Source organism: Scleropages formosus, chromosome 11 (genome assembly GCF_900964775.1).
Source record: "Scleropages formosus chromosome 11, fSclFor1.1, whole genome shotgun sequence".
Classification (NCBI taxonomy): domain Eukaryota; kingdom Metazoa; phylum Chordata; class Actinopteri; order Osteoglossiformes; family Osteoglossidae; genus Scleropages; species Scleropages formosus.
Genome location: NC_041816.1, coordinates 28,373,641 through 28,387,311, shown reverse-complemented (window position 1 = coordinate 28,387,311; position 13,671 = coordinate 28,373,641). Strand labels below are relative to the sequence as shown.

General features: G+C 42.5%; 1 protein-coding gene and 1 pseudogene across 1 annotated transcript; both read left to right on the top strand.

Moving 5' to 3' along the window:
* The first annotated feature begins 202 nt into the window (after positions 1–202).
* LOC114911871 (uncharacterized) lies at positions 203–2,834 on the top strand (annotated as a pseudogene).
* Positions 2,835–3,861: 1,027 nt separating this feature from the next.
* Positions 3,862–13,426, top strand: LOC108939749 (E3 ubiquitin-protein ligase TRIM17-like). The gene is made up of 18 exons (XM_029256095.1): positions 3,862–3,885; positions 4,877–5,006; positions 5,927–6,037; positions 6,118–6,162; positions 6,597–6,743; positions 7,431–7,523; positions 8,025–8,198; positions 8,284–8,352; positions 8,725–8,898; positions 8,984–9,052; positions 9,200–9,373; positions 9,459–9,527; positions 9,675–9,848; positions 9,934–10,002; positions 10,150–10,323; positions 10,633–10,683; positions 11,947–11,973; positions 12,879–13,426. Exons 1-18 carry the CDS (start codon positions 3,862–3,864, stop codon positions 13,424–13,426), a joined length of 2,322 nt encoding a protein of 773 aa, XP_029111928.1.
* The last annotated feature ends 245 nt before the right edge of the window (positions 13,427–13,671 follow it).

Below are 13,671 nucleotides of genomic sequence, written 5' to 3'. Positions count from 1 at the left end.
TAAGAAAAGACTTCTGGTTTCAATTGTCTGTGTAAGTTTCGGACCACTTGCGCATCGATGACCCTTTGCCTGTTTTTTGACTACGAGATTGGACTACCCTTTGAACAAACCATTTTGAGCACTGCGATTGGGTCTAACACCTCTCTTCCGTGTGGGAAACCATGACATTGTGACTTAACTGTGACACTCATGACATAAGCCCATGACACTCCACCCGGCAGAGTGGCACAGAAGACGCGGCAAAGAAAGAGCCAGGAAATGTGCATCCTTCATTTCCAACCCCTTTGTCTTCACCAAGAAACTGCTAGGAGACAAGCGCAGTGGCCAACTCACATGCTCAGTGGATGAAGTGGATGCCTACCTTCATAGCACCCTGAAGGACCCAGAAAGAGGATGAGACTTTGAACACCATAAGGCCCTCATTAACCCAGCACCCCCCACCATTGAATTTGCTACAAAGGAGCCTGCTTGGAGGGAGGTTCAAGCTGTGGTAAAAAGAGCAAGATCAGCCTCCACTCCTGGACCCAGTGGAGTGCTGTACATTGTTAAAAAGTGTTGCCCAGAAATTCTTGAAAATCTTGAAGGTGATATGGCACAGGGGAAAGATCACTTCCCAGTGGAGATATGCAGAGAGCATTTGAATCCCCAAGGAAGACAACTCAAAGAATATCCTCTGGTTTAGAGCCATGTCACTTCTCAGTGTGGAGTGCAAGCTATTCTTCAGCATCTTGTCACATCCACTGACAGTTCTTCTTGAAGAACGCGTACATAGACACCTCAGTGCAGAAGGGCAGCATACCTGGAGTGCTTGGATGTTTCGAGCACACTGATGCAGTTACAGAACTCATCAGAGTAACTCACAAAGGCAAAGGGGTCCTGGTTGTGTTATGACTGGATCTTTCCAATGATTACAGGTCCATACCACACAAGCTGGTTGAGTTCGTTCTACACATATGCCATGTTCCCATCAAGATCAAGCACCTCATCCTGGATTATTACAGCAACTTGAAGATGAGAGTCACTCTGGGTCCATCAGAGCTGATTGGCATCGGCTTGAGAAGGGTAGAATAACTGGTTGTACTCCCTCGGTTATACTTTTCACCCTCCCCATGAACATGGGAGTAAAATCAGTGGAGGTGGAATCCAGAGGCTCCTTGACAAAGACTGGAGTGTGCCAGCCCCCCATAACAGCATACATGGATGATCTCACAGTCACTGCTACATCTATGCCTGGCAGTAGATGGCTCCTTCAAGGCCTAGAGAAGTTCATCAAGTGGGCAAAGATGAGCTTTAAACCAGAAAATCAAGGTCTTTCATGCTGAAGAAGGGAAAAGTGGTGAATAAGTTCTGTTTTTTTGTTTTCTGGAGCAACCATACCATTCATCACTGAACAACCAGTCAAAAGTCTTGGAAAGGTTTTTGACAGTAGCCTCAGAGACACCGTTGCTATCCAGAGAGCCTCCGGAGACCTTCAGGCCTGGCTTACCAGGTAGACAAGTCAGGGTTGCCTGAAAGGTTCAAGATCTGTATTTATCAACACGTCATCTTGTCTACACTCCTGTGGCCACTGTTAATATACAAAGTCTCCATATCAACAGCTGAATCTCTGGAATGGAAGACCAGCAGCTACCTCCAAAGATGGCTCGGCTTGCCTCGGAGTCTCAGCAGCACAGCCCTGTACAGCAGAAGTAACATCTTGCAAATCCAATTTCGACGCCTTAAGGATGAGTTCATGGTGGCACGTACAAGAGAAGCGCTCCAGTACAAAGACTCCACGGACCCCAAGGTGGCTGCAGTGGGCATTGAGGTACGAACAGGCCAGAAGTCGAAGACAGCGAAAAAGCTGGAGGGAGCGGAGTCGTTCCAGAGATGGAAAGCATCGGTGGGCATGCTGGCAGCCAGGAGGGCAGGCTTAGACCTTCTACCAAAGATCCAGATGTGCAAGGCATCATTTTATTCAGGAGGAAGTCTGAGCACGTGTGGAGAAAGTAAGACCTAGCAGAATGGTGAGGCTCAAGCAGCAAGGAGCATGGACTAAGTGGGAGAATGCATTACAATGGAAAGTGACTTAGTCAAACATCTGGCAGGCTGACTCCCACGAGTCGGTTTCCTGGTCCAAGCTGTATATGACACCTTTCCAAGTCCGGCTAACCTTCATGTCTGGGGAAGAGCAAATCGCCCTCCTACCCTCATTCCACCGGGAGAGGATTCCTGCAACACCTTCTAAGCAGTTGCCTGAAAAACTCTTGGAGAAGGTCGCTATCATTGGCATCATGACCAGTTGCAGAGCATGTTACCACAGCCATCAGCACCACTAGGCATCAGTACCCTGCACGGAATACGATCTCCTTTGTCAAGGTTGGCTATAAGGTTCACCCACAGCCTAGAGGAAAGGCAGAGCTCCTAATCACAGTCACCAGCTGGCAGCTGAGAGTGGACTTAGGCAAGCAGCTGAGGTCCCCAGGAAACATTGTATTCACACCTTACCGCCTGGACATGATCATCTTTCTGAGACTACCAAGCAATTGGTCATGTCAGAGCACACAGTACCCTGGGAAAATGCCTGGAGGAAGCTAATGAGAGGAAACGTGCAAAGTACCAGGAGCCTGCAAGAACAATGTCAAAGGCAAGGCTGGCAGACACACTGCGTGCCCTTTGAGGTGGGTTGTCAGGAATTTGCAGGGCACTTATTGTGTAAAGCCCTAATGCTGCTGGGCATCACAGGGGAAGCAAAGAAGAAGGCCATTGGATCAGCTACCGAAGCCACAGAGAGAGCCACTTGGTGGCTCTGGATTATGAGAGCGGATCTGTCGTCAGTTGCTGCTGGGACGTAAGTCGGGACTTGATCAACCCTGGCTGGGTCTCCTGGGCAAGGGTGCCTGATGTTGAAAGACCCAAAACACCCAATGAGCCCAGGTCATATCACTGATGATGTGTTACAGATCATGCACAGGATGTATCTTGTGGAAAAGTACTGAAAAACAAGCTTGTCATGACACCCAGAAGTGATTAAACATGTGCAGGGTGAGGTGGTCCCTGTATGTGTAAGATATGATATGAAATAAGGTTAGCAAGAAGTTGGGTGTTAGCTGCTTCTGCTTTGTACGCAAAGAGCAGAAACTGATAAAGAAGAGAGTTCCAAGAACCAAGAAGTGGAAAGTTACCGATGCGCCTGCTTCCACACCATGAAATTAATTATGCATTAGCTTTGCAAATAAAGGAAGGCAGCATCGACTGATCAGGGAGACACCCAGATGATTCCGAAAAGATAGATCTGTCTCGGGTCTTCTTCTATCTTGTGTCCTTACTTGTCTTAGGTCTTTTCCTGTTTTGTGTCCTTGTCTCGGGTCTTCTTCTTGAACTTGTCTGGCAAGTGAGCTCAATTGTCCTGTGGTGGTCCAGGTTCCAGGTGGAGAGAATTTTCTTCCACAAAACACAAAGACACTTTTGGAGACTGGGACAGGTGGATAGACAAGATGGGTGGACGGAGACAGGTGGGTAAACAAGACAGGTGGGTCATGCGGTGACATAGTGAGTAGTACTACTGTCTCAAAGCATCTGGGTGGTGTGAGAGGACGTGGGTTCGATCCCCAATCAGTCTGTGTGGAGTTTGCACGTTCTCTCCGTGTCTGTGTGGGTTTCTTCCAGGTGCTCTGGTTTCCTCCCACGGTCCAAAGACATGCTGTTCAGGTTCACCCATAGCGTGTGAATGACTGAGAGAGCATTTTTCTCTGATGTATGGATGACTGACCCATTGTAAGTAATGTATCTAACAGTCTAAGGTACCTTGGTGAATAAGGTGTGTGGGCTCATAGCACTACATACAGTTTATTGGCAGTCGCTAAATAAATGAATGTAAAGATGGCAGCCAGTATGAGTGATGTGGTAAGTGTTGGGAGGGCTCTCTGAAGAGATTCTGGGGTGTGTCTTCGTGGTGGTGCTCCCTGTATCTATGTACTGATGTGAAAAAAAGTGCAGGGGTGTCTTGTGGTGCTTGGTTTCACAATCAGTTCCTCTTCTTGGGGGTGTGATAATTAGTAAAAAAGCCTAAGCTGTAAACTTCAAGTTTGTTGTTAATGAAGCTAAACTGAAGAGGCTGCACTTATTACAGCTAAATGACAGTAGTGGTAATTGATACATATATATATACATGAATTAAACCAATTGGCTGCATCCAGCACCCGAACCTGGTCTCTGCTTTCTTTTCAAGAGCAAATTCCATAGATTCCAATGTGAGCTGTAAGTATAAATGATCATTTTAAACAACTGTGACCAGTGTCAAGTATTTTACAAAATGACATAGGAATATAAAAGAGTCAGTAAATTTCAGTTTCAATATTCAGTATCAAGGGGGTGCGGTGGCGCAGTGGGTTGGACCGCAGTCTTGCTCTCCGGTGGGTCTGGGGTTCGAGTCCCACTTGGGGTGCCTTGTGATGGACTGGCGTCCCGTCCTGGGTGTGTCCCCTTACGCCCTGTGTTGCCGGGTAGGCTCCGGTTCCCCGTGACCCCGTACGGGGCAAGCGGTTCTGTAAATGTGTGTGTGTATTCAGTATCAACGGAATGCTGACAGCACCATAATGCACACGGGACAATGTACATGTGAAGCTTTGACACTAAGCAGCTCTTGGTCAAAAACAGAAAAAAAAGGAAATTAATTTATGGAAGTGAAGAAAGTTATGAAAATAACCATGTATATATAGACTCTTCCATTTGTCACATATTGGTTTCTTCAGGTCCTCAGAATAGAAACTTTTTGACAGTATGTAAATTGTATCCTAATCTGTGTCTGCCAAACAAGGGAATTATTTATAAATGTTAAACCTTAACATGCAGTCACATCTATTGATTATATAACATTTTTACCTCTGCTCCACAGGAGATGGAAAATATCCAAGCGAATGTGGAACTGAAGTCAATAACAGAAAATTCAGGAAAGTACACTATTGTGTCTGAGACACAAAAGGAATGGAGTCCAGCTGGAGGGCTCTGCACTCAGCCTGTGGGAGGTAAGTATTTTTTATTAAACACTAATTAGGAAAACCATTTACACTGTGCTAAGATGAACATTTAGCTGGAAATTGAGAAAGTGTAGAACTCTGAAGTTTCATGATATTTACACATGTGGACAAAGTGATATTTGGAATCCACTGAAGTTTTGGGAGGGGGGTGCGGTGGGTTGGCCTGGGTCTTGCTGCCCGGTGGGTCTGGGGTTTGAATCCTGCTTGGGGTGCCTGGTGACGGATGGGCGTCCTGTCCCGGGTGTGTCCCCTCCCCCTCCAGCCTTACGCCCTCTGTTGCCGGGTTACGCTCCGGTTCCCTGCGACCCTGTATGGGGTAAGCGGTTCGGAAAGTGTGTGTGTGTGTGTGTGAGAGAGAGAGAGAGAGAGAAAGAGAAGTTTTGGGAGGCATATGTTTGGGACAGTAACAGAAATACTACCAAAGCACAATAAGACAACAGACTGGGATTACATTTATAACTGCATTTGATTGTAAATGAAATGTCTTTTACTGGTAAGACACTTGGTAAACTTAGTAAATGAGTGAAAGGACAATAATACAGACCAGCCTAGACTCAACTTGGCCAAGATTAGATTCTTAAAAAATCTTGGATAAAGCAAGGATAAAGAAAAAAGAAAAAAGAAAACTATCAAATAAACAAATAAAACATTTTACAAACATATTCATTTTTTAAAGTTTGAGCTAAATTACAACTAAGCTAAAATGTCCATGCATCCATCGTCAATAATCGCTTTAGGGCACAAACCTTCAGGAAAAAAAAACTATGTCGTTTTCTTACTTTCTGGGGGAGAGTGTACGAAGCTAATACCACAAAATAAAAAAATTTAAAAAAATTAAAAAACCAGTACGTGCTGTTTTAGGGTTCACTACTCATCTCTAATAATTCCTGCATTTATTCACCTGTCAGTGATTCAGAGTCATGCTAGGAGAGCCTTTCATTCCAGAAGATCATCAGTGATTTTCCTCTGTCTCTGGATTGTCACCCTGCTGATTCTCATCGCTGGACTGGGCTTCTACTGTAAGTGTTAATGTTGGTCTATTAGCAGAACAGAGCTGTAATGTACTGTTGACAGACATATAATTATCATCCTTTCTTAGTTTGGCAGAGATCAATACATGTGAAAACATTAAAAGAGCTTCAAGGTACGTCTATAAGACCTGCTTCTGTTGTCGACTAACGTGACTTCCCATGTTATAGTTGTTTCTGGTAGAATGTCCTTTCATTTCTGTAATATTAATCTATATTATAAAAATCTTTATCTGAATTGCTCTCATCCATCACTTAGCTGGATTCAATTCATCCCCCTTTTAATGACATAACTACAAGGGGACGTTCTGGACAAGCATTACTGTTTTCTTTTATTCTGTTTATGGGATAAATGATTTTACATGTGATTTAAACAAGACAGGATCCTTTGCCAATTATCACAGTGAATAATGAATGTCTTTTAACAGCAGAACGAAAACTAAACTAGAACTTGAAGGAAATAAATGGAAATGTAAACATAAAATTATGTTTTACACTTTTTATATTTGTTTGTTTTTATGTTCTCAATCTGACATAATGTTGGGAGCAGAATCACACAACAAACTGGGACAAAAGAGACAGCAGTTGGAGAGCAGTACTGAGCAGGAACGACAGAGATTCCTGGAAGACAAAAACAAGCAGCTGGAAATGAAGCAGAAGGAACTGGATGAGAAAAATAATGAAGTCTCTAAACTTAGTGAGTATCAGTCTCCACTTGGAACCATACCGTCTCTAACAAGTTTAATTTTTACTTCATTACTGGAAAATCACGAGGGGCGTGGTGGCGCAGTGGGTTGGACCAGGTCCTGCTCTCTGGTGGGTCTGGGGGTCGAGTCCAGCTTGGGGTGCCTTGCGGCGGACTGCCATCCCGTCCTGGGTGTGTCCCCTTCCCCCTCCGGTCTTGCGCCCTGTGTTACCGGGTAGGCTCCGATTCCCTGCGGCCCTGTATGGGACAAGCGGTTCTGAAAATGTGTGTGTGTGTGTGTGTGTGTGTGTGTGTGTACTTGAAGATCTGATGTAATGTGTTTTGCATGGCAAATATAAATGGATACAGTGCTGTTTGAAACTATGTGAACCCCATAGGGATGATCATCATTCTTGTATAAAATATTAAAATAAACAACTTGTGTGTTTCTACTACACATATGATTTCCACACATAGAATTGATGATTACACACCTATTATGTCACATGAGAATCAGTGACTCTCATTAAATAACCATTTTGTGGTAAAACCAAGGGACACAAGGGGTTCACACACTTTTAAGCAGCACTGTGTATGACTCCCATTGTTGGTCTGCAGTAAATCTGTTCAGTATTGTAGTATTTTTTTTGTAGGTATTTTTGGTGTATTTCAAGGGTCACTTTTCCTTTGTTTTTCCAGTCCAGCAGAGAACAGACCTGCAGAGTGAGTTGAAGGGTGTTCAGAGTCAGACCTCAACCCAAATCTCTGGTGAGAACAAGAGTTTACCTAACTGTAACATTACTAACCCCCTCCACACACACTCTCTCTCTTTCACACACACACACACACACACACACACACACACACACACGGGCTTGCTTTGAAAATAACAAGTAACCAACTGAATGGGTTAAAAATAAAACAAAAATAAAAATTCTTAAAAGGGTCAAGAACCTCTGACCTAGAGGGTTCCATGATTTTATCGGTTTTCACACCATGAGCACAATGACTTCCAGTAAAAGATTTAATATTCATTACAGGACACTGAAACAACAACAAGGTAACTATAATCAGTCTGTTCACAACATTTGTATTAAATGCGTTGTACACAGTTTTTGAAGCAGTATTAATATTACAAACACGATGTCCATTCCTTGTTGCGATATTAAAAAAAATGAAAAAATAAACTCTAACAGCTCTGGACTCAGGTTGCTGGCCACCAACATTATGACCAAGAAACAAGTATCTCAAAAGAGAACAGACTTTTAGAGACTGAAGTCCTTTTAATCACAGGGTTGCAGAAGCAACTGGAGGACAAGAACAAGGAACTGCAGAACAAAATCAAACTTCTACAGGATCAGGACACTCGGCTGAGAAAAACGACACAGCAACTAGAGGACAAAGAGAGACAACTTCTGGATAAGATCAAACAGCTGGAAGGCAAGAACACTGAGAACTCCAAACTGGGTAAGTCAGGAACGGTTTTTTGAATTGTGTCTTATCAGTGTGTCTCATAACAAACACATTGCTCTGTATTCCTTTGCATGTTCAGTCCAACAGAGAACTGACCTGCAGAATGAGCTGAAGGCGCTTGAGAGCAGGAGCTCAACGCAGATCTCTGGTGAGTGTAACAGCATTTACTACCATGTACAAGGGAACTGGCTAGGGGGTGCGGTGGGGCAGCGGATTTGACCAAGACCTGCTCTGTGGCTCGTCTGGGGTTCAAGTCCTGCTTGGGGTACTTTGTGACGGGGTGGCATCCTGTCCTGGGTGTGTCCTCTCTCCCTCCAACCTTATACCCTGTGTTGCCGGGTTAGGTTCCAGTTTGCCGCAACCCCCCTTGGGATAAGCGGTTTCAGTCAGTGTGTGTGTGTAGAACTGAAGTGAGATTTTAAATGTCTTGTTGCTTTTGGCCAATGCCAAGACCAAGGGGCAAGTAGCTCAAAATCAATGAAGAAGCACTGATCAAAGGAGCCTAATGGGTGTGTCACAGGGTTGCAGAAACAACTGGAGGATAAGAATAAGGAACTGCAAGACAAAATCAAACTTCTACAGGATCAGGATACTCAGCTGAGAAAAACAACCCAACAACTAGAGGACAAAGAAAGACAACTTCTGGATAAGATCAAACAACTGGAAGGCAAGAACACTGAGAACTCCAAACTGGGTAAGTCAGGAACGGTTTTTTGAATTGTGTCTGATCAGTGTGTCTCATAACAAACACATTGCTCTGTATTCCTTTGCATGTTCAGTCCAACAGAGAACTGACCTGCAGAATGAGCTGAAGGCGCTTGAGAGCAGGAGCTCAACGCAGATCTCTGGTGAGCGTAACAGCATTTACTACCATGTACAACTGAAGTGAGATTTTAAATGTCTTGTTGCTTTTGGCCAATGCCAAGACCAAGGGGCAAGTAGCTCAAAATCAACGAAGAAGCACTGATCAAAGGGGCCTAATGGGTGTGTCACAGGGTTGCAGAAACAACTAGAGGACAACAACAAGGAACTGCAGAACAAAATCAAACTTCTACAGGATCAGGACACTCAGCTGAGAAAAACGACCCAGCAACTTGAGGACAAAGAGAGACAACTTCTGGATAAGATCAAACAGCTGGAAGGCAAGAACACTGAGAACTCCAAACTGGGTAAGTCAGGAACGGTTTTTTGAATTGTGTCTGATCAGTGTGTCTCATAACAAACACATTGCTCTGTATTCCTTTGCATGTTCAGTCCAACAGAGAACTGACCTGCAGAATGAGCTGAAGGCGCTTGAGAGCAGGAGCTCAACGCAAATCTCTGGTGAGCGTAACAGCATTTACTACCATGTACAACTGAAGTGAGATTTTAAATGTCTTGTTGCTTTTGGCCAATGCCAAGACCAAGGGGCAAGTAGCTCAAAATCAACGAAGAAGCACTGATCAAAGGAGCCTAATGGGTGTGTCACAGGGTTGCAGAAACAACTGGAGGACAACAACAAGGAACTGCAGAACAAAATCGAACTTCTACAGGATCAGGACACTTGGCTGAGAAAAACGACACAGCAACTAGAGGACAAAGAGAGACAACTTCTGGATAAGATCAAACAGCTGGAAGGCAAGAACACTGAGAACTCCAAACTGGGTAAGTCAGGAACGGTTTTTTGAATTGTGTCTTATCAGTGTGTCTCATAACAAACACATTGCTCTGTATTCCTTTGCATGTTCAGTCCAACAGAGAACTGACCTGCAGAATGAGCTGAAGGCGCTTGAGAGCAGGAGCTCAACGCAGATCTCTGGTGAGCGTAACAGCATTTACTACCATGTACAACTGAAGTGAGATTTTAAATGTCTTGTTGCTTTTGGCCAATGCCAAGACCAAGGGGCAAGTAGCTCAAAATCAACGAAGAAGCACTGATCAAAGGGGCCTAATGGGTGTGTCACAGGGTTGCAGAAACAACTGGAGGACAACAACAAGGAACTGCAGAACAAAATCGAACTTCTACAGGATCAGGACACTCGGCTGAGAAAAACGACCCAGCAACTAGAGGACAAAGAGAGACAACTTCTGGATAAGATCAAACAATTGGAAGGCAAGAACACTGAGAACTCCAGACTGGGTAAGTGAGAAAGTGTGTAAAAACACATTCATTTTCAAATTTAATTTAGGGCAAATCACAATAATTTCAGTTCAAAACACCTCTGTATGTGCTTTGCACTGTTAGTTTTTACATCAAGAAAATCTGAAGTTTCAATGAAGCCAAATGTCAACAGAGAACAAAGTGACAGAAAGTGCCTGTAAGACACATTGCTTGTTATCACAGTTTATACATTGTACTGCATAAACACGTTTTAAACTGAAACTTTATTTAGTTAATTTAATCTGAACAGTGGTGCACACAAAAATACACTGTTTTTTTTGGTTTTAGCTCAGCAGAATGCTCACCTACAGAATGATCTGAAGGAGCTGCAGACTTTTGGTAAGTAATATTGAAGAACACAGCGGACACAAAGTTAGATATAAATGATCTGAATATTCATATGGCCGTGAAGCTGTGTATAATTTGTCTTTTTAGTGTTCAGAATGCAAAACAAACAAATCACAGAAGTGGTAAAATTCCCCTATTTTTGGAGTTAGAAAACTGAATAAATTTTCAGTAAAAACAGATATTAATTGTATGAATATGAAAATATTACTAATGTTTTGTTATTGTCTGTTTTCACATTTTTGCAATTCACTGATTTTAGCCAAAGGAGATCTGTCAGAAACTTCAAGTAAGTTCCTTTTCGCCAAACCTCCTGGAATTTAAACAAAATTAAAGTCCACTCTTTTGTGCTGTAGTTATCTACTGTATCAATATACACACACACACACACATATTTTCAGAACCGCTTGTCCCATACGGGGTCACGGGGAACCGGAGCCTACCCGGCAACACAGGGCGTATGGCCAGAAGGGGAGGGGACACACCCAGGACGGGCTGTATCAATATTGATACATTATGGAATATTTTTTGTGTAAAGATTATTTTCTGGTTTTATGTCATATACAATACACATACATTATCTAGTGGAAATTACGAAACATTGTCAACATTTAACATGTGAAATCAGAATTGATAAACAGCCGATTTCACTGGTGAAACATAATTATTGCACTTTCAAACAAAAACATTTCCGAAAAAGAAACATGTATATGAAAGTACTTTTAGAACCGCTGAAGGAAAGAGTGAAAGAAATATATTGAGTTACAGCCAGTTTCAATTTCATTCTGTAGCCAAAATCTAAAGGAACAACTAGAATGCCTGTAGCTGTAGGAGAAGAAAACAAAGTGTTTCCCAGTTAACGTTAAAAGGTTTTCACTAAAGGGAACATTTATGAAACACTGAGATCAGTCCACTGCTTATTTATTGATTATACAGAATGATGTGTCAATAACTACATGTTATTGATTTTTATTCTTCAGGAAAAGAAGGCATTGTCCCGAATGCAGGTAAAAGTGTTTTATTGGATCTTCAGGAGGTAAAATGTTCCTTAATGCAGTAGTATGTTCTGTAAATGTCATATGTCACAAACATGAGTAAACATAACACAAACATCATCATAAAACTCCCAAACTGTGGTCTATACACAATTGCCCAACCACCCCCTCCAAACATTATTCTATGATGTGCTCCAGTCCATCCTGTGCTCTTTGTTTCTGTCAGGACAGTGACTTTAACCTGTGTTTTCTCCTCTTTCAGTGTGGAAGTGGCTTCGTAAAGCTGCAGGTACGAGTTTAAGAAACTCAGTGTTTATGTTGGTCAACCACATTCTTATTAAAGAGAAACTAAATATTTGTGTGGATTTTTCATTTTAAAAATTTAATTTTAATGATTTTTACATTTAATGTCCCAACTCATTGATAAGAAAGGACCAGTTTTTGATAGGGCCAGTGGAAAAAATCAGTGAGATTTCATTTTTAATACATGCTTAATAAAGGAGTGTGGTGGCGCAGTGGGCGTGACCTGGTTCTGGTCTCTGGTGGGTCTGGGGTTAAAGTCCTGCTTGGAGTGCCTTGAAATGGATCGGCATCCTGTCCTGGGTGTGTCCCCTTCCTGTCCACCCTCGCACCCTGTGCTGCCTGGTTAGGCCCTGGTTCACTGCAACCCTGATTGAGACAAGGGGTTTCAACCTGTGTGTGTGTGTGTGTGTGTGTGTGTGTGGGAATGTTCTGATGTGAGTTATCAACTCCAGCTGAGCTTCTCCCTCTGTCCCAGAGCTGACTGCACACTGTAACTGTGGGAAAGAAAACTTTAAATTTTAATTAATTTTACAGAACAGTGAGAATTTTCATATATTTGTAAACATTTATTCTCTACATTCCCTCCATCACATCACAGTGTTTTCACGTCTGGAGTAGAATGATAAAATGTTAATGATTCACAGTAAAGATGAGGGATTCTACAAGACTGGTACATTTTTATCAAATAATGTGACATAGTAAAATCAAACTGTGACTGTAATATCACTCATTCTATTGTTTATCTCATACATAAAAAAGGATACAGTTCACATCAGCAGGCATCAAAAGACCATTGACCAAAATCCCATAATAAGCAGTTTAGTAGAGCGAAGTAGAAACAGATTCTATGTAAGACTCAGGATGGTTTGTGTTTTTATTCTTTTTCTACAGTTGATGTGACTCTGGATCCTGATACAGCAAACCCCTGGCTCATCCTGTCTAAGGACAAGAAACAAGTGAGAGATGGAGACATAAAGCAGGATCTCCCTGACAACCCAGAGAGGTTTAATCCTGTTGTCAGTGTGCTGGGAAAAGAGGGGTTTTCTTCAGGGAGACATTACTGGGAGGTGCAAGTTGGGGACAAAACTGAGTGGGATTTAGGAGTGGCCAGAGAGTCCATCAACAGGAAGGGAGACATTTCATTGAGTCCTAATAATGGTTACTGGACTATCTGGCTGAGGAATGGAAATGAGTATAAGGCTCTTGCTGATTCCTCTGTGTCCATCAACCTGAGTGTGAAGCCCCAGAAGGTGGGGATGTATGTGGACTATGAGGAGGGTCAGGTCTCCTTTTACAATGTGGAGGCCAGATCTCATATCTACACTTTCACTGGATATAAATTCACCGAGAAACTCTACCCGTACTTCAGCCCTTTTCTCAATAACAATGGTACAAACTCAGGACCACTGATCATCACTTCTGTCAGTCCAATAGCATGATATGAATTTCCTTACATGACAACATAATTTTAGATTAAAAGGATGATATATAAATTTCTTCAATGTGTTTATAATTCTGGCTAGTTTCTGTTTTGGTTATTTCAAAAGTTGTATCATTGTGATTGTAAAAGTAAAATTGTATCCTCCAAATAAAACCCTTTCTGTTTTACCAGTGCAAATATTCAGCTTCATCCAACAACAGAGAGAAATAATCTTACATTAAACAGTTTAAAAACGATCAAAAA

Coding starts and splice junctions, on each gene's coding strand:
- LOC108939749 (XM_029256095.1), top strand. CDS start 3,862: ATGGCAGCCAGTATGAGTGATGTG. Junction 8,353..8,724: donor GAGCTCAACGCAGATCTCTG/GTGAGTGTAACA, acceptor GGTGTGTCACAG/GGTTGCAGAAACAACTGGAG. Junction 10,684..11,946: donor GAAGGAGCTGCAGACTTTTG/GTAAGTAATATT, acceptor CTCCTCTTTCAG/TGTGGAAGTGGCTTCGTAAA.